This window comes from Ambystoma mexicanum, chromosome 8, assembly GCF_040938575.1.
Source record: "Ambystoma mexicanum isolate Mex_15411 chromosome 8, UKY_AmexF1_1, whole genome shotgun sequence".
NCBI classification, from domain to species: Eukaryota; Metazoa; Chordata; class Amphibia; order Caudata; family Ambystomatidae; genus Ambystoma; species Ambystoma mexicanum.
Window position 1 is genome coordinate 236,472,974 of NC_090929.1, and position 19,726 is coordinate 236,492,699.

Below are 19,726 nucleotides of genomic sequence, written 5' to 3' on the forward strand. Positions count from 1 at the left end.
GACCTCGAAAGCTGCAGCGAAGTCGTTGGGCGCTGCAGTTCGCCAACCTCTGCCTTTTCGTCCTAGGGGACAGCAGTGGAGGGGTGGTTCCTTTCGCTATTACTCGTCCTTCAGTAAAGCGAGAGGAGCTGGCAGTCAAAGAGGCCAACGAAGGGGTACCAGAGGTGGACGACAGGGTACCCGTGGTGCCAAGGCCGCTCGGGCAGTTGCCTCTTTGCCCTCAGGTAACGCCGCGGCCGCTCCCACTCAGTCATGAGGCCATGTCCCATGGTTCGCCGGTTGGGGGAAGGCTGGCGCAGCATCTTGTAGAGTGGCAAGCCATTACTTCAGATGTGTGGGTTCTGGAGATCATAACCCACGGCTACTGTCTTCCCTTTCGGCACAGGCCTCGCGACAATCCACCGGGGAACGTCTCTTTGCAGAGTCCGGATCCGCTCCTGGCGCAGGAAATTCAAGCCCTGCTGGAGAAAGGCGCCATAGAACTGGTGCCTGTAGCGGAGAGGAACATGGGATGGTATTCCCCTTATTTTTTTATTTCGAAGAAAGACGGGGGATTGAGACCCATCATGGACTTGCGCGGTTTGAACAAACTCCTCAGGAAGGACAAGTTCAAGATGGTTTCTCTCTCTCAAGTCCTCCAGGCCCTTCAGCTTCAGGACTGGTTGGTGTCACTCGACCTCAAGGATGCTTACTTCCATGTGCCGATCCATCCCAAGCACAAGAAGTACCTGAGGTTCGCGGTTGGCGACTCGCACTTTCCGTTTCGGGTCCTGCCGTTCGGATTGACCTCCGCCCGAGGGTTTTCACCAAGCTCATGGTGGTGGTGGCAGCGCATCTCAGGCAAGGGAGGATTCACGTCTACCCCTATCTGGACGATTGCTTGATCAGGGGGAGCTCTCCCGAGCAAGTCCTGGATCATCTGTCCGTCACCTGCCACTCCCTTCACAGGCTGGGCTTTTCCCTCAATTTAAAGTCCAATTTGACGCCAACACAGCGGCTCCAGTACATCGGAGCAGTGCTCGACACTTCCCTGGGGCAGTGTTTTCCTCCCCAGGTGAGGGCTCTTCACATTCAGCAGATGGTGCACAAGTTTCAGCATGCCCAGACGCTCCCAGCATTCGAGTTCTTGAGGCTGCTCGGCCTCATGGCATCCTGCATTCTTCTGGTGCCAGAGGCTCGCCTGCGGATGAGATCTTTGCAGTGGGCGCTCAAGACGCAATGGTCGCAGTCCTCCGGCAGGATGTCAGACCCGGTTCAGGTGCCGCCCTCGGTCGCCCGGGACCTTCTGTGGTGGGCCGTCGAAGGCAACTTGATGAAGGGGGCTCCTTTTTGGCTTCCCTGGCCGGAGGTGACGATCGTGACGGATGCATCCCTCACGGGTTGGGGAGCTCATGCCAACGGGCTGACAGTCAGCGGTCGTTGGTCTCCGTCGGAGTCCAGACTCCATATCAATCTGTTGGAGCTGAGGGCCGTCAGGCTAGCCCTGAAGGCTTTTCTGCCGACTGTGCGAGGAAAGAGTGTCCTGATCCTGACGGACAACACAGTGGCCATGCACTACCTCAACAAAAAGGGGGGGCAGGGTCACTGCCTCTGTGCAGGGAGGCGATGCAGCTCGAGTTCTGGGCCATCCAGCAGGAAGTTTCGATCTCGGCAGTTCATCTGGCCGGAGACACAAACGTGACGGCGGACGCTCTGAGCAGGCAGAGCACGATCTCTCACGAGTGGGAGTTGGCTCAGGAGATTCTCCTGGAGATCTTCGCCCTTTGGGGGACCCCTCAAGTGGATCTCTTCGCCTCCAGTGTCAACCGGAAGTGCGAAAGGTTTTGCTCGCGGGAATTTCCTCCGAAAGGAGCCTTGGGAGACGCGTTCGTGGTGGAGTGGTCGTTCCCGCTGCTGTATGCGTTTCCTCCAGTCCCTGTCATCCCGCAAGTGCTGCGGAGGTTACGGAAGTTCGGTTCCCGGATGATCCTCATTGCTCCGGCGTGGGCTCGGAGGACGTGGTACCCGGACCTTCTCGACTTGTCCATCTGCCCTCCGCGTCGTTTTCCCTACCGAGACGATCTGCTCTCATGGGAGGGGGGGTCAGGTTCTCCATCCAGAGGTCAGATCCCTCAACCTTCACGCTTGGCTTCTGAAACGTTGAGGTATATGGATTGGGACCTCCCTGAAGACGTGATGGAGGTGTTGCTTTCGGCCCGAAGGCCAGCAACAAAGTCTCTGTACCGTTGCCGTTGGCGTAAGTTCTGCGACTAGTGCCGAGTTCAGAATGTGGATCCTTTTGCATGTGACATCCCCATGGTTCTGTCCTTTTTACTTTCTTTGGCCCACAGGGGCTTGCAAGTGGGTACCGTTAAAGGTTACCTGGCGGCGCTGTCCATCTTTAAGCGCTCGTCTGAAGAGTGTTCTTACTTTAAAATCCCTTTAATTTCACAGTTTCTGAAAGGGCTCACTAATGTGTTCCCTCCGTCACCTTTCCTGGTGTCCGGTTGGGATTTAAACCTTGTTCTTAAGTTTCTTATGGGTGCTCCGTTTGAGCCTTTACATTCTTGCCCTTTGAGGCTGTTAACTCTGAAAACTGTGTTTTTAGTTGCGGTTACTTCCGCTCGCAGAGTGAGTGAGTTACAGGCACTTTCAGTTAAGCCACCCTTCACTGTATTTCACAAGGACAGGGTTGTCCTTAGAGTTTGTCCTTCTTTTCTTCCGAAGGTAGTGACGGAATTTCATTTGGCCCAGAAGGTTGTTCTTCCGGCATTCTATCCTCCTCCGCATCCTAGTAAGGAAGAGGAGAGGCTCCATAGGCTTGATCCTAGGAGAGCTTTAAGCTTTTATGTTTCACGCATGTCCCGGGTCAGAGTGGACGATCAACTCTTTATTGGTTACGCTGGAAAGCGTTTAGGGCAAGCTGTGACGAAACAGACTTTGTCTCGCTGGATTTTTTTGGCCATCTCGGAGTGCTACCGCTTGGCGGGTAAGGTCCCACCGGCTGGCTGCATCTACTGCCCTGCAGAGGGGTGTTCCTATTCGCAACATCTGTGATGCAGCCACCTGGGCTTCAGTACATACATTTGTACGTCACTATTCCCTTGATTCCATCCGAGCACAGGATCTGGCCTTTGGCAAGGTGGTCCTTTGCTCTGCTATTTGATTGGCTATTCTAAATTTTGATTCTAAATTCTTTCCCTCCTCCTTGCTCTGGTACTGCTTTGGGAGTCTGTCATAGATATGGAATACGTCGGAGGACCCAATCCCCTCGAAGAACAAGTTACTTTCTTACCTGGTAACGTTCTTTCGATGGGATGGTCCGACGACGTATTCCATATCGCTCCCGCCCTGCCTTCCCCGCTGCAGAATTTCTTTTGCGATTGCAGCTTACGTTCCGCAAGGCTTTGTGTCTGACTGGCAGTTGACTAATGTCACACGTTCTGGGGGAAAAAACTACAACTGAGGCTACGGGCGTCGTGCGTCCTACTTATCTCATCGGATGACGTCGGAGGAGGTCCTCGACGACGGCGCATCGACGTCATCGACGCAGGACGCAGACGCCGAAAAAAGTTTCCGAAGCAGCACAGCTGTGGTGATTACATGTCATAGATATGGAATACGTCGTCGGACCATCCCATCGAAAGAACGTTACCAGGTAAGAAAGTAACTTGTTCTTCTGGGGCTTACAGATCACCTGGTATGCTTCTCTTCCAGATATCTTCTCCCCAAATGCTCACTACCTGGTGTGCTTCTTTCACCAGGGCTACTTTATAATCTCACTGCTTTTCAGCACAGCACAGCTGTATTCCTTCGCTGTATATACTTTCTTGGCTTGAGGCCCACTTGTTCCAACTTTACCCAAATTGAGATCTCATATGTGGAGATTTGTTCAAGTTCGACCTTTTAACTTCTTCAATAGTATTCATTTACTTTTGGAAACACTTGTTCCACCTTTCCCCATACTTAATATCTCATACATGGACTTGTTCCAGCTTTCCCCTTACTGACATCTCATACAGGAGACCTGTTCAAGCTTTGTCTTTTAACACCTTTACTAGCATTCATTGGCTTGTGGCAACACTTGCTCCAACCTTTCCCATATCGACATCTCATATATAAGGACTTGGGCACATTCTGCCTTTGTCTTCTATTTAGTCGTTATTCATAGCAAGTTAAGGGCTCATATGCCTGGTATGCCCCGGGGTCCCCAACATCTCGGGGCAGACTCGCTGGTGTCTTACAGCACCTCCGACATGTAGCTGCGTTGAAGCCTTCACCTTGGGATGGCTTTCTCCACTCTGCAGTCCTTCTTTCGCGACTCTTCTGCTGGCTCTGCGTTTTACTGCCGGCAAGCCTGCTACTTCTGGACTCGACCGCGCTGCCGGTAGCTTTGGTGTGGCTGTCGTTCCTCTAGCGGTCCCCTTACGGTGCCTGCAGTGTCTTCTGTGGCCTTGCACCACTACAGTAAGTGCAGTTTGCACGTGGCAGGCTGAAAGCACCCGCTTTCTCCAGCACAGCCCGTTCCTGTGCTGCGCCTTCTCCCGTGGCTCTGCTTCCTTCATCTGTTCGGCTTCTCTTTTGCCAATGCGTATACCATTTTTAAATGTGTGGCGCTGTTGGATCTCTTTGCAACATCTAGACTGCGTGTTCAGCTTAGTGTTGCCTTTAATTCTGGTTAACTCCTCCTTCCTCGTCTCCGTACTTGAGGCTTTATGGGAGTTGGAGTCCATAGGTTTTATAAGACTTCTAAGGTAATTTTGTTTGGGATTTTTGGTTAACACTAAAACATCAGAGACCGGAGGTGTTATGTATGTGTTTGGTACATATGAGGCGTAAATGGTATTCTATCTAGAATGTGGCAGGAAGGTGTTTCTAAGTTGTGTAACTGGAGGAATGTTTATAGTGGCAACATGGCATTAGGAATCTAGGGATTATAGGGTCTTCTTCATTTGGAAGGAGAAAATACTGCGTCCCCACTGATGGGGGTCACCACATCCCCCCCCCACCCCCAACAGCCATCTCATGTGATCCTCCCTCATAATGCCACCCCCAGGGTCAGGACCAGGTAGCGGCTGCCGTCCCCTGGCCACATGGGAGAAGATATCTAGCTGGGGTTCAGTGATGACTCCACCTGATTCATCGCACAAGTCTATATTTTCTGCCAGTCAAATGGTATCTTAAATGAGTGATGACCAAAACCTCCAGTTCAACATTTGCATAGGATTGCTCCAGAGGACAAAGCTCCCTAATAGCATACAACACTGGATGTTCTATACCATCATATTCCTGGGAGAGTATAGCCCCTAATCCTGTTTTGGAAGCGTCTGTTTGAAGAATTAAATCTCTATAGATGTCTAGCATCTTCAAGACAGGTTTGTTACCAAGGATATTCTTCAGTCCATCAAAACCTGGTTGTTGTTCCTTATTCCATAGATGTTTTTGGGGTTGCACAGTCTCTAGCTTATCCGCAAGGTCATCCGCTATTCTAGAATAATTAGGTCTGAACCTACAGTATTAGCCGGTTATCCCTAGAAAAGCGCAAAGTTCCCACTTGGTTTTAGGTGGAGGGGTTTGTTGGACTGCTTTGGCTTTTTCATTCTGGTGCTGGATCAAGCCGTTCCCTACAAAGAATCTGCTATATTTGACTGCTGATTGAGCGAAGTGACATTTTTGGGGGTTGGCAGTTGGTCCCTGCTTCCTCAAAGCTTAGGTAATCTCATATAGATGGTGTATGTGGTCAGGCCAATTATTGCTATGTATTACGTATTCCAATGTCAACCAGGTACGCTCTACAAAATGTTACATACAGCCTTAGTATTTTGTCCATAAGGCGTTGGAACGTGGCAGGTGAGACATAGCGAAGAACTTTAAATGGAACAGTCCTTAAGGTGTTGTTTTCTCTCGTTCTGATGGATTAAGTGGGGCTATGCCAGTAGCCGTTAGTCAAATCTATAGTAGATGTGTACTTGGCAGATCCAAGTTTTTCAATTAGATTGTCGATCTGTGGCATTGGCAAATTGTCAAATACAGGTTGTAAGGGTGTAGAAGTAAGGCGATCGACACAGGTGGTATGCTTCTTGCTAAAGACTTTTATTTAAAGAAAATGGGGGCGAAACGGCTATATTTCTCTAAGACTAAGCACGGTTTCCATACCTCGAAATAACCAGTCTGTCAGGATGTCAAATGAAAATAAGTCCGGAGTGTTTGCGGAGTGTTTGCTTCTGCTGGATTACTCAGCTGAAAGGAGTATGGAGTCAGAAGGCACACTCGGCGAATTGAACCCTCGACGGTCGAAGGATGTCATTTGTGTACAAGACAAAAGGTACGTTTAAATTTGCGCCCTGAAAGAGATCCTCCCACACCTCTCCCGACCACTGCCAACATTGCAATTGCGGAATTAGACGCTGCATCAGATACAGCAACCGTCTGTGCTTACCCGCCACAGCCCATTAGCAGTAGCACAGGAAATGACACTGCAGCGACTCGTAAGTGTTTTCATTCAATGAGGGACAACATGATGTAGCGCAAGCAGTTTGCGGGGGATGTGGATGAAGTGGACGCGGACACTGAATTACATTGGTGAATGTGCGCGGCTGGGTAGGGCTCGGTGACTACTGTAGTGGTGATTGCTGTGTGGGGCATCCCAGCCGGGAAAGAACAAAACCCAAGGTGCACACAGCGTTCAACTCCTATACAGGAGACCCTTGAGCATGCAAAAATGCATCCTCCTCCCCCCAGAGGAGGCAGACACACAGAAAACATTTAATTTCACAAAGAACTATTGCCACCAAGAGTCCACATATGACCCAACAAACACAGAAGAGGTTGAAACCAGTACAATTGCACACAAAAAAGATGCTACTCTATATCCAATATGAAAAATCTGAAGTGGCACTTCAGATCACAAAGAGGGCTGTGAGTATGCCTCAGCTGAAATAGAGAACCGACAGAATAATGTAGATCTGTCGCATCTTCCTACAGAGTCGGACTGTGACAAACAAAGCATTGTGGAACCAGCTGTTGACTGGAACAACCCCACAGATGAGATCTTGTTGGGGAGCGTATCGTGTGGCCTGAACATCTTGCATGAAACCATAACCGCATTGGTTCATGGACTCCTAAATATGCTGGATGTTAACATAAGGTTCCCCCAAAATGACTTGTTGGAAAGTGAGGGGACTGGAACGCACCTTGAAACTCCTGCTGTCCTCCTGTTAGAAATCCGAAACTTGCCAAGCACCCAGAATCAGGAAGCTCTCGGCACCACGGTTGAATGCTCAAATTCAGCCCTCTGCCTCTCTGAAACCACACAAAGACTGGCCTGGCTCCAGAGTGGCATGGTTGAACCAAAAAAAGCTGACCTAAATGCATCGAAATATATGAAGGATCTTTGTTGTCGAAAGGAAACGAGATTGATAAAGGGTCATTCAAACCCATATCTAACAACTCTGAAAGATCACCCTATAGAGTTGGTAAACTATATTAAATGTTTTGATGAAAATCTTCAGTCTAAAAGGATTGCCCAGGAATCTGTAGAGGATTTGGCCTCTGCGGTAAGACTCACGAAAGACATTGCACATTTAGCCCTGAGTTTATCAGATTTAAACACAAGAAAAAATTAAAAGATCAAATGTGGTCTTAAATGGAAACAAGCGACCCTTTGACGGAGATTCCAGCAAAACAAGTCAAATTGCGCAGGCCGCAAGATTCACTGAATATGGCTCCCAAAAGTTTCAGCATTTCCAAAAAGAGAGAGAGAGCTCCAATAGTGAAGACGCGCAAAAGAAGGAAAGCTTGAGTGACGACTCTTCTACAGACACAGATTCCACTCTGGGAGATTCAATATCCTGGAGCCAGAGAGCGATCATCCAGAAGACTTCTTCAGCTGCAAAAAAGCAAAGTAAGACCGTAGTGAGTGAACCTCGAGAACCTGCCTGAGTCAACCAACTACAAGCAAACATACATTCAGCAGTCACCATTACCTTAGCGCCTTACCTCAAGATGTATGAGTCCTTAGATGAACATTTGAGGGATCAGACAACGCTACTTGCACTCATGAACTTCATGTTGGTCTACGTCATCACAGCCATTGAATCAATGAAAGAAAAAATGGTGAGAGAAAAGAAAATGGACGGAGTAATACTCAAATCCTTGTTAAATCTGATGCAAGACGCAAAGACAGACAAAAGGATTTTACTTCAAGGAGTTTGTGAGATAACTGCTTGGCCCATGAAACGAATTTCAGAGCAGCCAGACGATGGAAAACAGCAGGAAAATGCCTGGAGGGTGTACCCTCACTCGAGCCAGTACAATGTCCGACTGTGAACGCCATAGAAGCAGTGACAGAAGATCATTAAGCACCTCCAATTCGGCAGTTATGATCGTAGCTGCAAATACTACAACAATGGAGAGTGTCGGAAGGCTGCCACAAGCCTCCTCAGATGTCTGTGAAGATGCCTGAGGCCGCCCTCAGTAAATCCAAGAAATGCTCTGAATCTCGAGAGAATCTAAATCCCTTCTCTATTTTCGAGCAAAAGCAAATAATTGGATCCCATAAACCAGCTGTGAGCCACAAACGGTAAACAAAATATGAACACTTAGAAAAAGGCTAAATCTTGTGGATCAAGAAGCTTCTTGAGGAATCTCAAATATTGAAAACAATCAAGGCAAAAATGTCCTCTAATACAGAGGATGCGGCTGCTGTGGCACCGTCTTTGATGTAAAAAACGCAACATAGAAAAGGCTTAGCAGCTGCCGCAGCTGATGACTAGGAATTACTAGAACTCTCCATTTATGAAGATGAGTTCAATGATTCGTATGTTGGGCTAATAGCGGCCTCTGAACCTAGTCCTTCAGGAAAAGTTGTCTTTGCCTCCAACTGTCAGGCTGCTGCCTGTTCCTCTCCACCTATACTATGGACAGAGATTCTGGTTGCCCTAAATCTAGCCTCTCCTACAACAATTTGACAAGAGATCACCAACCTACCCAACATAAGTAAAAATCAGGAGACTTTGACCCTCCTATTTTCACTGGCAGTGTTCACTATCATGGTCTTCGCTACCCTCTAAACGTGCCCACCTAAGGACAGAAATATGAGACGTAGGGCAAGACTGCCCCGCCTCTTTGAACCGAAAACAAATAATACAAATAGATGCATCAGACAGACCTTGCCCTACGCCAATGATCCTTTTCCTAAGCGAGCTCAGGCACCCAAATCTAACACCTCTAAAATCATAAGCCAGAATACTCTCACAGCGAAACTCCCATCTATACATAAACCTAAGAGCACCATGACGTTAACTGGATCACTCATCAACGCCAGATCAATGGTAGCCCACGCAACCGAAATAGCGGACATCTTAAACAACGATAATCCTGACCTGCTTGCCATAACTTGGCTTCATAAGGCAGCAGGACCAACCCTTATGATAGCTGTCCCTGACAGCCACCAGTTTCTTAGAGCAGACAGGCCCAATTCCAGAGGTGGCGGACTAGCCATCATCTCCAAAATCGCCCTCCCCATTAGGCTTGCCACCTCACTACCTTGCTCGTCCAGTGAAATACTCACAGCTAAGCTACAGTTATCCAACAACCGTACGCTTACTATCCATCTGGTCTACAGGCCACCAGGACCCCTAGGAACTTTTGAAGACGTCCTAACTAGTCTCAGAGCCAATAACACTAAAGACCACTCACAAACTTTGTTGGGTGACTTTAATCTTGCTTTTAATTATACTGATAACAAAAATGGCCAGTCTATCGCAGACTTACTAATGGATCATGGACTTATTCAAAAAGTCCTCTCTCCTACCCATATCAAAGGAAGAACCCTTGATTGGGTATCCGACCTAAACTGCAATATCGCCATTACCGATATTGCCCCTCAACCTTGGACGGATCACTCCCTAGTTAGATTCTCTGCTACACTTGACCTCCTTAGCCCTAAAACTACCAGCATGGCACCGCCCCTCCCGACCCAAAGCAATAAGGAAATCTCAGCCGAACAACAAATCCCCTACCTCCTACCTTACTTCAACGGCTTGGACAATGAGGCCGATCCTGACACTTTGGTAAATACCTTTTAATAACGCTATGACTAAAGCACTAGATACTATTGCACCAGTCAAACTGCGTAAAGGAAGGCAGGAATCACATCTAAATACATGGTTCACGCCCCATCTAAAAGAGCTAAGATTAGAAAAAAGAAAACTCCAAGCTATCTGGCGTCGCTCCCCTACCGAGCCCAACAAAGACAAACTAACCAAACTATCTAAACTTTATAAAAAAAAAAATAATCAACACTAAAAAAGAATACATTCAACGACAGAATTGCAACAGCCAAATCCAACACCAAGGAACTCTTTTCCATCCTGCGGGAGATGGAATTCCAAACCCAAGTTATAGACATAGTTCCTAAGGATAAGACATGATGCACCAACATACAAAACACGTTCTCGAATAAAATCTTCTCTCTCCAACTCAAAATGGCTAACAAAAAGGCCACACTTGCCCTCCTTGATCAGCAACCACTACAACATATGGAGAACAGAACAATCCCGCTCTTCAGCTTCAAGACTATCTCCATCATCGACACCGAAAAAGTCATACACTCCCTCAAACCCTCAAACTGCAAGTGCATCAGCTGCCCTGCACAAATAATAAAGGATGCAACTAGGTACCTAGCCCCATTTATATCCAAGCTTATAAACTCCTCCTTTAAATCCAACACGGTGCCCACCAACCTGAAAGGATCCTGGGTCCTCCCTCTGCTAAAAAAGCAAACCCTCGACCCTGCCGTCCCCACCAACTACAGACCCATCACCACTGTGCCCTGCCTACTCAAAATTGACAGTCGCCTACCTACAAATTCAGGATTACCTAGAAGCCAACCACCTGCTAGGTACACACCAATCTGGCTTCCGCCCCCTCCATGGCACAAAAACAGCCTTGCTGGACCTTAAGACTCAAATTGAGGAGCTGAAAGATAACGGAAAAACAGTCCTGCTACTTCTACTGGGCTTGTCAGCAGGCTTCGACTTGGTGGATCACGCAGTCTTATGCAACCACCTTAGGCTTGCTGCCAATTTCTCAGGGGAGGCCATAGCATGGGTCCAATCCTTTCTAGCCAACCGCTCGATGAGTCTTCTCCCCTTCAGCCGCTGCTGATCCCATACAAATATCTTGCGGAGTTCCCCAGGGATCTTGTCTCACCCACCATGTATAACATCTTCACCAAGCCACTATTCGATAAGTTGGATAGACTGGGCGTCACCTACACTAACTATGCAGATGACACCCAAATCCTCATACCCCTTTCGTGCAACTTTGAAGCGGATTCGGCCTTGGTGAACAAGATATACATCCTCATTCAGGCATGGATGGCATCACATGGCCTATGCCTGAATGACGAAAAAACTGAGATACTGCTCCTGGGCTCTGAAGCCAATCTCAGAAAGCTAAATCCAAACTACGCATCCTTTAACATTGATAACAATATTATCAAGGTGATTCCCATGGTTAAAACTCTAGGGTTCTATCTGGACTCCTCTCTCACCCTTAAGAAACAAGTTAATTCCTTTGCCTCCTCAACAGCCTACACCTGCAGACTCAGTCGAGCCGTTAGACCATATCTCACTAGTGCAAGTTGCATTACCCTGGCCAATGCTCTCATAATGTCCAGATTAGACTACTGCAACGCCCTGTACTCGGGAGCTAACAAGTACGTCACCGATAAAATACAAAGATTGCAAAATAGCGCCCTGAGTGCAGCGTTGAATATCCCTCACAGAGAGCACATTACTAAATATAGGAAAGAGGCTGAGTGGCTAAAAATAAAGGACAAAATCTTCCTCAAAACAGTCTCTCTCACCTCTAAGTGCCTGAACAATTTAGCCGCCCCCTACCTCTCGGAAAAAATCACGAGGAGAACAGCCACCCGGCCCACGAGAGCTTCCAACTCATCCAGGCTGGAGATCCCGAGATTTAAACGCTCCACGGCTGGAGGTACCAGTTTCCTGGTCAAGCAGCGCAATCCTGGAATATGCTCCCACTTGACCTCAGACTGGAACAGCCCTACCCTAAAATTAGACACACTGTACTTAAATGGCTTCGTACTAATGACTCATAACCAGATCTGCCTACTCCTCCTCCCTCTCCTCTACCCGATGTGACCACCACACCTATTGCACCTGACTAGGCATCACACAATATGCTATGTACCTACCTCCACCTTGTTGTAACCACATGCCTAGTATCATATCCTGCCAGAAGGTTGTTTGCACTTGGAAACTTGTATGTAATGGTTTGTATATGTATGCAGATGTATATGTAATGTAACTAAGCTCTAAGATTACTTGTACTGCTGCGCCCAGCATTACCAAATGAATAAACAAACCATTTCCAACTACTTTTACAACTACCTTGTTTTCACGTTGCTCTGGTGTGCTGAGTAGTAGTTTTCAGGCTTCTGTATCTCCTCAAGTATAACAACACACATTTCCTTTCTAGCTGCGGTTGTGAGCTGATGTGCGAGTAATAAGCAAATCCGATTCTGCCGTTTTGCTCCTTAAACGGGTTTTCATTTTCTTTTCTCATTTTCTTGTCTGGCTTCCCATTTTGGGATGGTGGGCTGTATTCCAAATCCGATTTTTCTCTCTTTATACTTCCATCCAGCGGGAATTCAGTTAGCTAATGTTTGGGGGTGAGTGTTGCAGGGGGAGTGCTTAACCTTAGCAATCACATACTTTAAAACTATTTTTCCTGTTTGCCATTAAAGATTCATATGAACTGTGTTAGGATTTCTGAACTAATTGTTCTGTAGGAAACATCGCATTGTGTGCCACAACATTGGTGGCTGTGGTCAAATTGTTTTGATTTTGTTTTTTCCATTGAATAATTAATAAATATCTTCTTGATACGCACCGGCCTGGTTCCTAGTCCATTGTGACATGGGGTGTTTGTAAAGGTGGGTGCAAGACAAGTTGGAGGCCTACTCAAACAAAAGAATCTGTGGGTTATTCAAGAAAAAAAACGTTTTTATTGTGCGCCACATTCATTGTCCAGGGAAGGAGTCTCTGGCTGGAGTGTGCCGTGTTCTAAAACCGTGACAGGTCAGGCATGTCCCTTTTGATTGTGGTCAGGGCTAATTGGATGTCCACACCTGCAGCCTGTCGAGGGGCTGCACGTGTATAAATGGAGGTCAGCCAGACAGAAAAAGAGAAGAGAAGAGGAGAAGAAGTAGAAGCGCGACCAAGAACTAGTCATTCCCAACTTCAAACACCAGAGAAGGGTATCCCCATCTACAGCATATTTGTTCTTCTGTGAGCCAGGAGGCTAGGGGTCAGCACATTCAATGGTGCTCCATGGTGTATGCCGAAAGGTCCTGAAATATTTGTATCTTGACCCCCTCCCCACTCCAGGTCTGGGTTAGCCCTGGCTTTGTCCTTTTAAACTAGTGACACTTGGCCACCACCTATCTAGGGCCTTCCGGTCTAGCTCCTCTATGGGCTCTGTCAAATTGAACCTCCCTGGGACAGATAGCTGGCAAGAGTGTAGCCACCAGCCCTCTCACCCTGGTCTCCAAACCTTCTGGGGTCTCCCCTGTCTGGATGGGCCAAGCCCCAGATCCTAATGTTGCTTCTGTATTCCCTATTCTCGATGTCGTCAATCTTCCTGTGTGTGCATCTCTGCCCAACTGATCAAGCTCCTTAATATTCGCCACCTGATTTGCCTTCATCATGTTTGCCGAGAGCTGCTTATGCTCCAAGGTTTACACCTTATCTTCGATTTTGCCTATATGGTCCTTCATTTCCGCCATGGAGCTCTGTCCTTCTACCCTCATTGCCATTATCTCTGCCAAGATCCAATGGACATCTGATTTTAGACTCTTCCCCCCCACCCCCCAATCTCTGTAGCTGTTCCATCACCTCCCTCAGGGAATCCATTTATGTTACTGGGTAACGCCTCTCCCTACTATTCCCAGAGCTCAGCCCGCTCCTTGGTGCTTGTGGAGCCAGCCTGCTACCAGGGCCACTTCATGAACTAGATAGTCTGGTGCTCTTCTCCACACTATGCAGGCTCTGTCCCTCCCAGTCCAGAACTGCTGGGAGGGATGGTGAGTGTTGCCCCCTCACAGTATCCCGTTTTCCCCCTTGTATCCTCACCTGACTGTGCCTCCCCGGCTTCTCTGCAGTTTGATCTCTGGGGGTGGCCTATGTCTAAGAGTCACTCACATCTTTCTCTTAGATCCCCCTGGGCAGTGTTGTCTCTTACCCTGCCAGTAGCCCATGAATAGTGCTCCAGTGCCCTCAGCCTCTCCTTCTCAAAGCCTCAGGGCGTCTGCTCAACTATCTGTTTATAAATGCGAGAGTTTCTCCTTCAACACACCTCTGTTACTGTCACAACCTTCCCCAGTCCCAAGAACCTCTACATGACACAGATCACTGCATTGCTTTATACTGATGCACAGTGAATACGGTTTGTTGTGTGTATGGCCTGAATTTCATAATGGGTTCTTGTCTGTATTTCAGTGTGCCCTAAACAAACCTTATGGCAGAATATCCGTGCTATATTACAAACCCACGGTCGTGGAGGCATGCAAATTCTCTGATTTCAATACACGAATGAATGTATTTCCCCATCTCGGAAAAGACTACAACCAGCAGTGTCCCTTTCTTTATCACATGCGAGTAAAGATTGTATCTCTAATTCTTGTTCAGGTTTAACTACCTCCAACTCTCTTCCTAAATATCTGCCTTCTCAAGCCCTCTTCTCTTCCACCTCCAACTCTCTGAGGGTCAGTCGCTTTTCCAAGCAAAGATTTGGGGGCAGATCTTTCTTCGGCAGGGGCCTCCCTCTGGAACAGCCTCCCTGCCTCTCTTAAACTTGAGCAGAACCATCTCCAGTTCTGGGAGCAACTCTTTGCTTCTGTCTTCTCTCTTGCTCTACCTTGCTGATCACCTGCTTGTTCCATGTACTGGTCACCTGGCCACCCTCTCAATTCAGGTCCAGGTCCTTGCTGTCCAGCTAAAATCCTACACTGCCCCTTGGCTCACCTGCACTTACCCTACAGTCCCCTATCATGCACTTATTTGCCACCCTGTGGCTGCACTCTGTTTTTTTCTCATTTGTCCTGCACTTCTCCATCCTCCCCTACCCCCGGCACTTCTCCCCTCACCCCTTCCCTGCGATTTGAATGACACAAGACCTAGTAAGATGCTTGTTTTGTCGTCCTGTTTCCCTCACCTTGTCATGTCGCGCCTAGAAACACTTGTGTACTGGCGTGTTATAAATGTCATATCATAATTACCATTGGAAACCTAAAGGAACACTAGACATTTCGTCAATTACCAGAACTCTTTTTTCGAAGGGATTGGTTCCTCTGACGTATTTCACATCTCTGACAGGTAATCGCCACAGCTGTGCTTCTTCGGAAAATGTTCTGCGTCCTACGTTGATGACGTCGATACGCTGTCCTCGAGGGCCTCCGTCAAGCTGACGTCACTGGATGTTATAAGTAGGACGGACAACGCCCGTATCCTCAGTTCCGTTTTTTCCGCTAACATGTTCGCTCGGAGATCTCGGCGCGCCTCGGTTCTTCTGAGTACTTCTATCGGTTCTTCGAACTTGTTTGTTTGTGAAGTTATCACAATGTCTTAGTCTTCTTCTACCCCGCGGCCGGGTTTCAAGAAATGTCGGCACTGCGGTTCCAAGATGTCGCTGACGGACCCGCACGACGCCTGCCTCTAGTGCCTCGGTGAGCACCACGCCACGGATGATTGTGACGATTGCCAGTCGTTAACATCGAAGGCCTTGCGGGAGCGGAAGAAGAAGCTTTCTGTCGGTAGGGTGTCCAAGCCCCGAAAGTCGAAATCCACTGGGCATTCGACCGTCGATTCGAGAGGCGACTCTCTGCGTTGTCGGCGTAAGTCCAGGGGGTCTCGGTCCTAGAGTGGGTCCTGCCATTCCTCTGCCTCTTTGAGGCACTTGCAGAAGCGCCGTCACTGGTCGCCTTCCCTTCCTCGTCTCAGGACTCCTCCCATCGACGGGTTGCTTGTCCCAACAAGCATTCCTCTCCTGCGGAATGGGATACATTTCGTAAGGAGATGATGGCGATTTTTTAATCGCAGGGCTCCGTTCCGTCCGCGCCTTCTAAAGAAGCAGGCAGGGAACGTGCTAGGGCCACCGCTCATGCGCCTTCGGGCTCGGGTGGTCGCCCCGATCATCAGGAGCCTTCGAGGTCCCGATCGGACAAGGTGGATCACTGTAGACATGCCCGCTCCAGGTCCCGGTCCTTGACGCCCTCGAGACCGTCGGAGCCTGTGAGGTCTTCGAAGAAGACATCGACGCCATCAGCGCCGTGTCCGTTGAGGGACTCTCTCGAGGCTCTGCCTCCGAGGAAGCCATCAACGCCATCGGCGCCGAGGCCGTCGAAGGACACGCTCGGGGCACCGCACTCGAGGCCTGTGTCGAAGCCATCGGGGCCACGCTAGACGCCGATTCCGTCGACGCCCTCGATGCCTTTCGAGGAGGCTTTATCGGAGGTGCCCCAGAGACCGGTGGAAACCCTGAGGAAGGCTCTGGCCAAGTCAAAAAATGTGTTTGGGCCTTTTTCTGTGCCCTCTTCCAGGGATTTATTCCAGCCTCTCGATAATATTTCTGAGGTGGATGAAGGGTCTGAGGAAGGTTTGGTACCTGATGAGGTTCCTGATGACCTGTTATCTTTGCACGACGCCAGTGGTCTTGATACCTCCCCGGAGGTTGAGTTTGGCAGGCCTAAGCCTGGTACGTATGCTGAACCTTCGTACAGGCACCTCATGTAGAGGGTGACGGAGTACTTGGGGTGGTCTGCGCCACCAGTGGATTTTCTGCAGGATGACCTGACAGATATCTTGGACCAAGGTCCACCAACTGACCCGGTACTGCCATTCCATATGGCCTTGCAAAGAAGGGTGGCAGCGACTTGGACTGCTCGGGAGAGTCTCCCGGCAGTGGGCAAGTCTTTGCCGAAAAAATACCATCCAGCCAGTAGCGACCCCTGCTACTTGACTACGCACCCCACTCCGGAGAGTTTGGTGGTGCAGGCGGCTATGGCCCCAGCAAAGCAGGCGTCGTAACCTACCATCCCTCCTGATAGTCAGTCGGGTCTGGACATGGCAGATTGTGTCAGCCGGTCCATGGCGGAGAGCACCGTAATGCGCAGATTTGCGTGGTTGCGGAAGTCTGGGTTTGCTCTTGACGTACAAGCCCGGCTTCTCAACATGCCCTTTGATGGTGAACATCTTTTTGCCAGCAAGGCTGACGAGAGCCTTGAGAAGTTGCTATTAGGTCTAAGTGTGGTACGTGCTATCATTCACAATTCCAACTAAGAGTGGGAGATGCTATCATTCACAGTGTACCTACGTGAGGGAAATGCTACCAGTCGTAGTTCTGTCTAGGAGAGGCATATGCTCAAAATCGCAATAAGTGTGATGCATGCTATTGTTCACAATTCAAGCTAAGAGTGGGACATGCTAACATTGTTACACCTGTCGCGAAGTGAGGCTGGTTAATTTTCACTATTGTCTCTTGGAGTGGCACAAGTTAGTAATGCAAGTATGTTAGACTGTTATGCAGAACGAGGTTTACAGTCCAGCCTTGAATTAGGTTGGTGCTCGGATCTCTCTAGGAGTGCATGGTGTAATTCTTTGGCAGTTTACGTTAAGGGAAGGTAAGGTAGAGTGGCAGGGGCTTTCTGGAGTAGAGTAATTGCTCTACACCCCACCTATGCCACACTTACAGGTTTGTTGGTGTCTGTCCACTGCTGGCTTCACTGTCTTCCCCTGATAACACCTGCAGACACTTTGTGGAGCCGTTGCTGTAGGAGCCGCCCTTTGCCTTGGACACTTAGCCGAAGGGGGGCTGCCAGGTAGAGGGCTGCCTTAGGTGGGCGGTTTTGACGCTTAGGCTCACCAATAACGGCACAGTGGGTGGGGAGGGAGGCGAGCGGGACAGGGAACCAGGAAGGCAAGCGATGCCTGGGCTGCCCTGGGAGGGTCAGTTAAGACCAGTATGGATAGCCAATAGGAAGCAGGTGGGAGGAGGGAGGGAGAGAGAGGGGAAGGGTGCCTGGGAGGAGCGTGGGTCGAGTAGGGAACAAGTAATGGGCTAAAGGCCAGCAAAGGCAAGAAGGGTTGCATGTTTATTCCACTCACTTGGACCGTTGGCTGGATTGCCGGATGGGGATGGTATCTGGGGATCGGGCCTGAGTGGGTGGTTACAGACAGATAATTTCAGCAATTGCAGCCTCAGAAACAGGGGGGCACAAAAGTGTACTCACAGGGCAACCACAGACTCCAAAGTAGAGCTCCTTAGTTTACACCGTGCTAGACCCAATGCAGGATGATGCAAGGACCAATCAGGGGAGGAAGGGCGGGTTGGGGGCGGGAGGAAAGGTGAACCAGGAAGCGGGTGTGCGAAGGAGCGGAGAGCGCGGCAAGGGGATCGGACCCCACCCCAAAGAAATAAATGGGTAAACACTATTGGATTTTTGGGAGTATGCCTCAGTTTTTACTATTGGTTGTAATGTTATAGAATTACGATAGAATGTTAGAATCACATTCATGTTGTCAAAGTCGATCTATTTTGCAAATAGCACAGTGTTTGGGTTTACATCTAGAGCGGGTGAAATGGCGATATTGATAATTACACGCCATCAGTTACATTTAGATGGGAAGGTGAAGGTGGAATATAATCTGGGCATAGTGTTGATATATTGTATTGCGGAGCTGTTTTACTTTCATTTTTCCTTGTTAACCTAAATTACAAATATTTTTAAAAGCAGGTTTGAAGACTATTTTCCCTTTCTATAGTTTGTTAGATTCAAGTAAACTTCATTTTAAAACAGCATTTTTATTTTTTAAGCCCTTCGTTTGTTTAATTCTTTTCAGCAAAAGGTAAAGGACAAAGCCAGGCTAGAGTAAATGTCAATGCTGCCCTGGTGGAGGATATTATCAACTTGGAAGAGGTAAACGAGGAGATGCACTCTGTGGTGGAGTCTCTGAAGGAGGATTTGAGCAAAAACCTCAATATTAGAACTTCCCCAGGTGAGTCCTGTACATAAGTAGTGATGTGTGCTGTCCCTTAAATCATTTTGATTCTGCCGAAACAAAAATAGTACTTCAAATATATGTAAATACTTGAATCTAAATGCTTAGTTAAAAAAAAAACGTATTGTTGCCACGATTTGTGAAAAGCAGTTAGTAACACCAAAATAAATGTTCATGGTGCTGCAACATTCATTCCTATACACTGTGAGGAGCCACAAATGAGACTCGGACACAGGCGATTCATGTTTTGATCAAAGACTTATTAAAACAAAAGGCTAGTTGGAAAATACCTCTTCACTGCCCCAAGAGGTTTCCCTATCTGAAACCGAAACTAAGGGTCTGTCAATGTCAGAATTTCCAAAGCAAAACTGTCCTGTGTCCAAACTACTATTCGAGGGGATTGGGTCCTCCGACGTATTCCATATGTATGACAGGTAATGTCCACAGCTGTGCTGCTTCGGAAAATCTCCTCCGACGGCCGACGTCACCCGATGTGATAAGTAGGACGCACAACGCCCATAGCCTCAGTTCTGTTTTTTCTGCTTCGTGAATCTTGGTACGCCTCGACTCGTTGGAGTTTGCTGTTTTCAATTCTCGGTTCGCTGAACCCGTTCGGTTTGTTGTGTAGACATATTCGTGGCGATGTCTTCTTCGTCTTC

General features: G+C 48.4%; 1 protein-coding gene across 4 annotated transcripts in view; it reads left to right on the forward strand.

Annotated features, from left to right (window-relative positions):
- MRRF (mitochondrial ribosome recycling factor) overlaps nt 1-19,726 on the forward strand; it is a 456,709-nt gene that overhangs the window by 215,057 nt on the left and 221,926 nt on the right. For 3 of the 4 annotated variants that reach the window (XM_069609655.1, XM_069609658.1, XM_069609657.1), the window contains one exon: nt 18,909-19,064. The exons of the other annotated variant lie outside the window; for it this stretch is intronic. In XM_069609655.1, the coding sequence (XP_069465756.1) occupies nt 18,909-19,064 (156 nt within the window). The remainder of the gene's footprint in view (nt 1-18,908; nt 19,065-19,726) is intronic. 4 annotated transcript variants of the gene reach the window in all.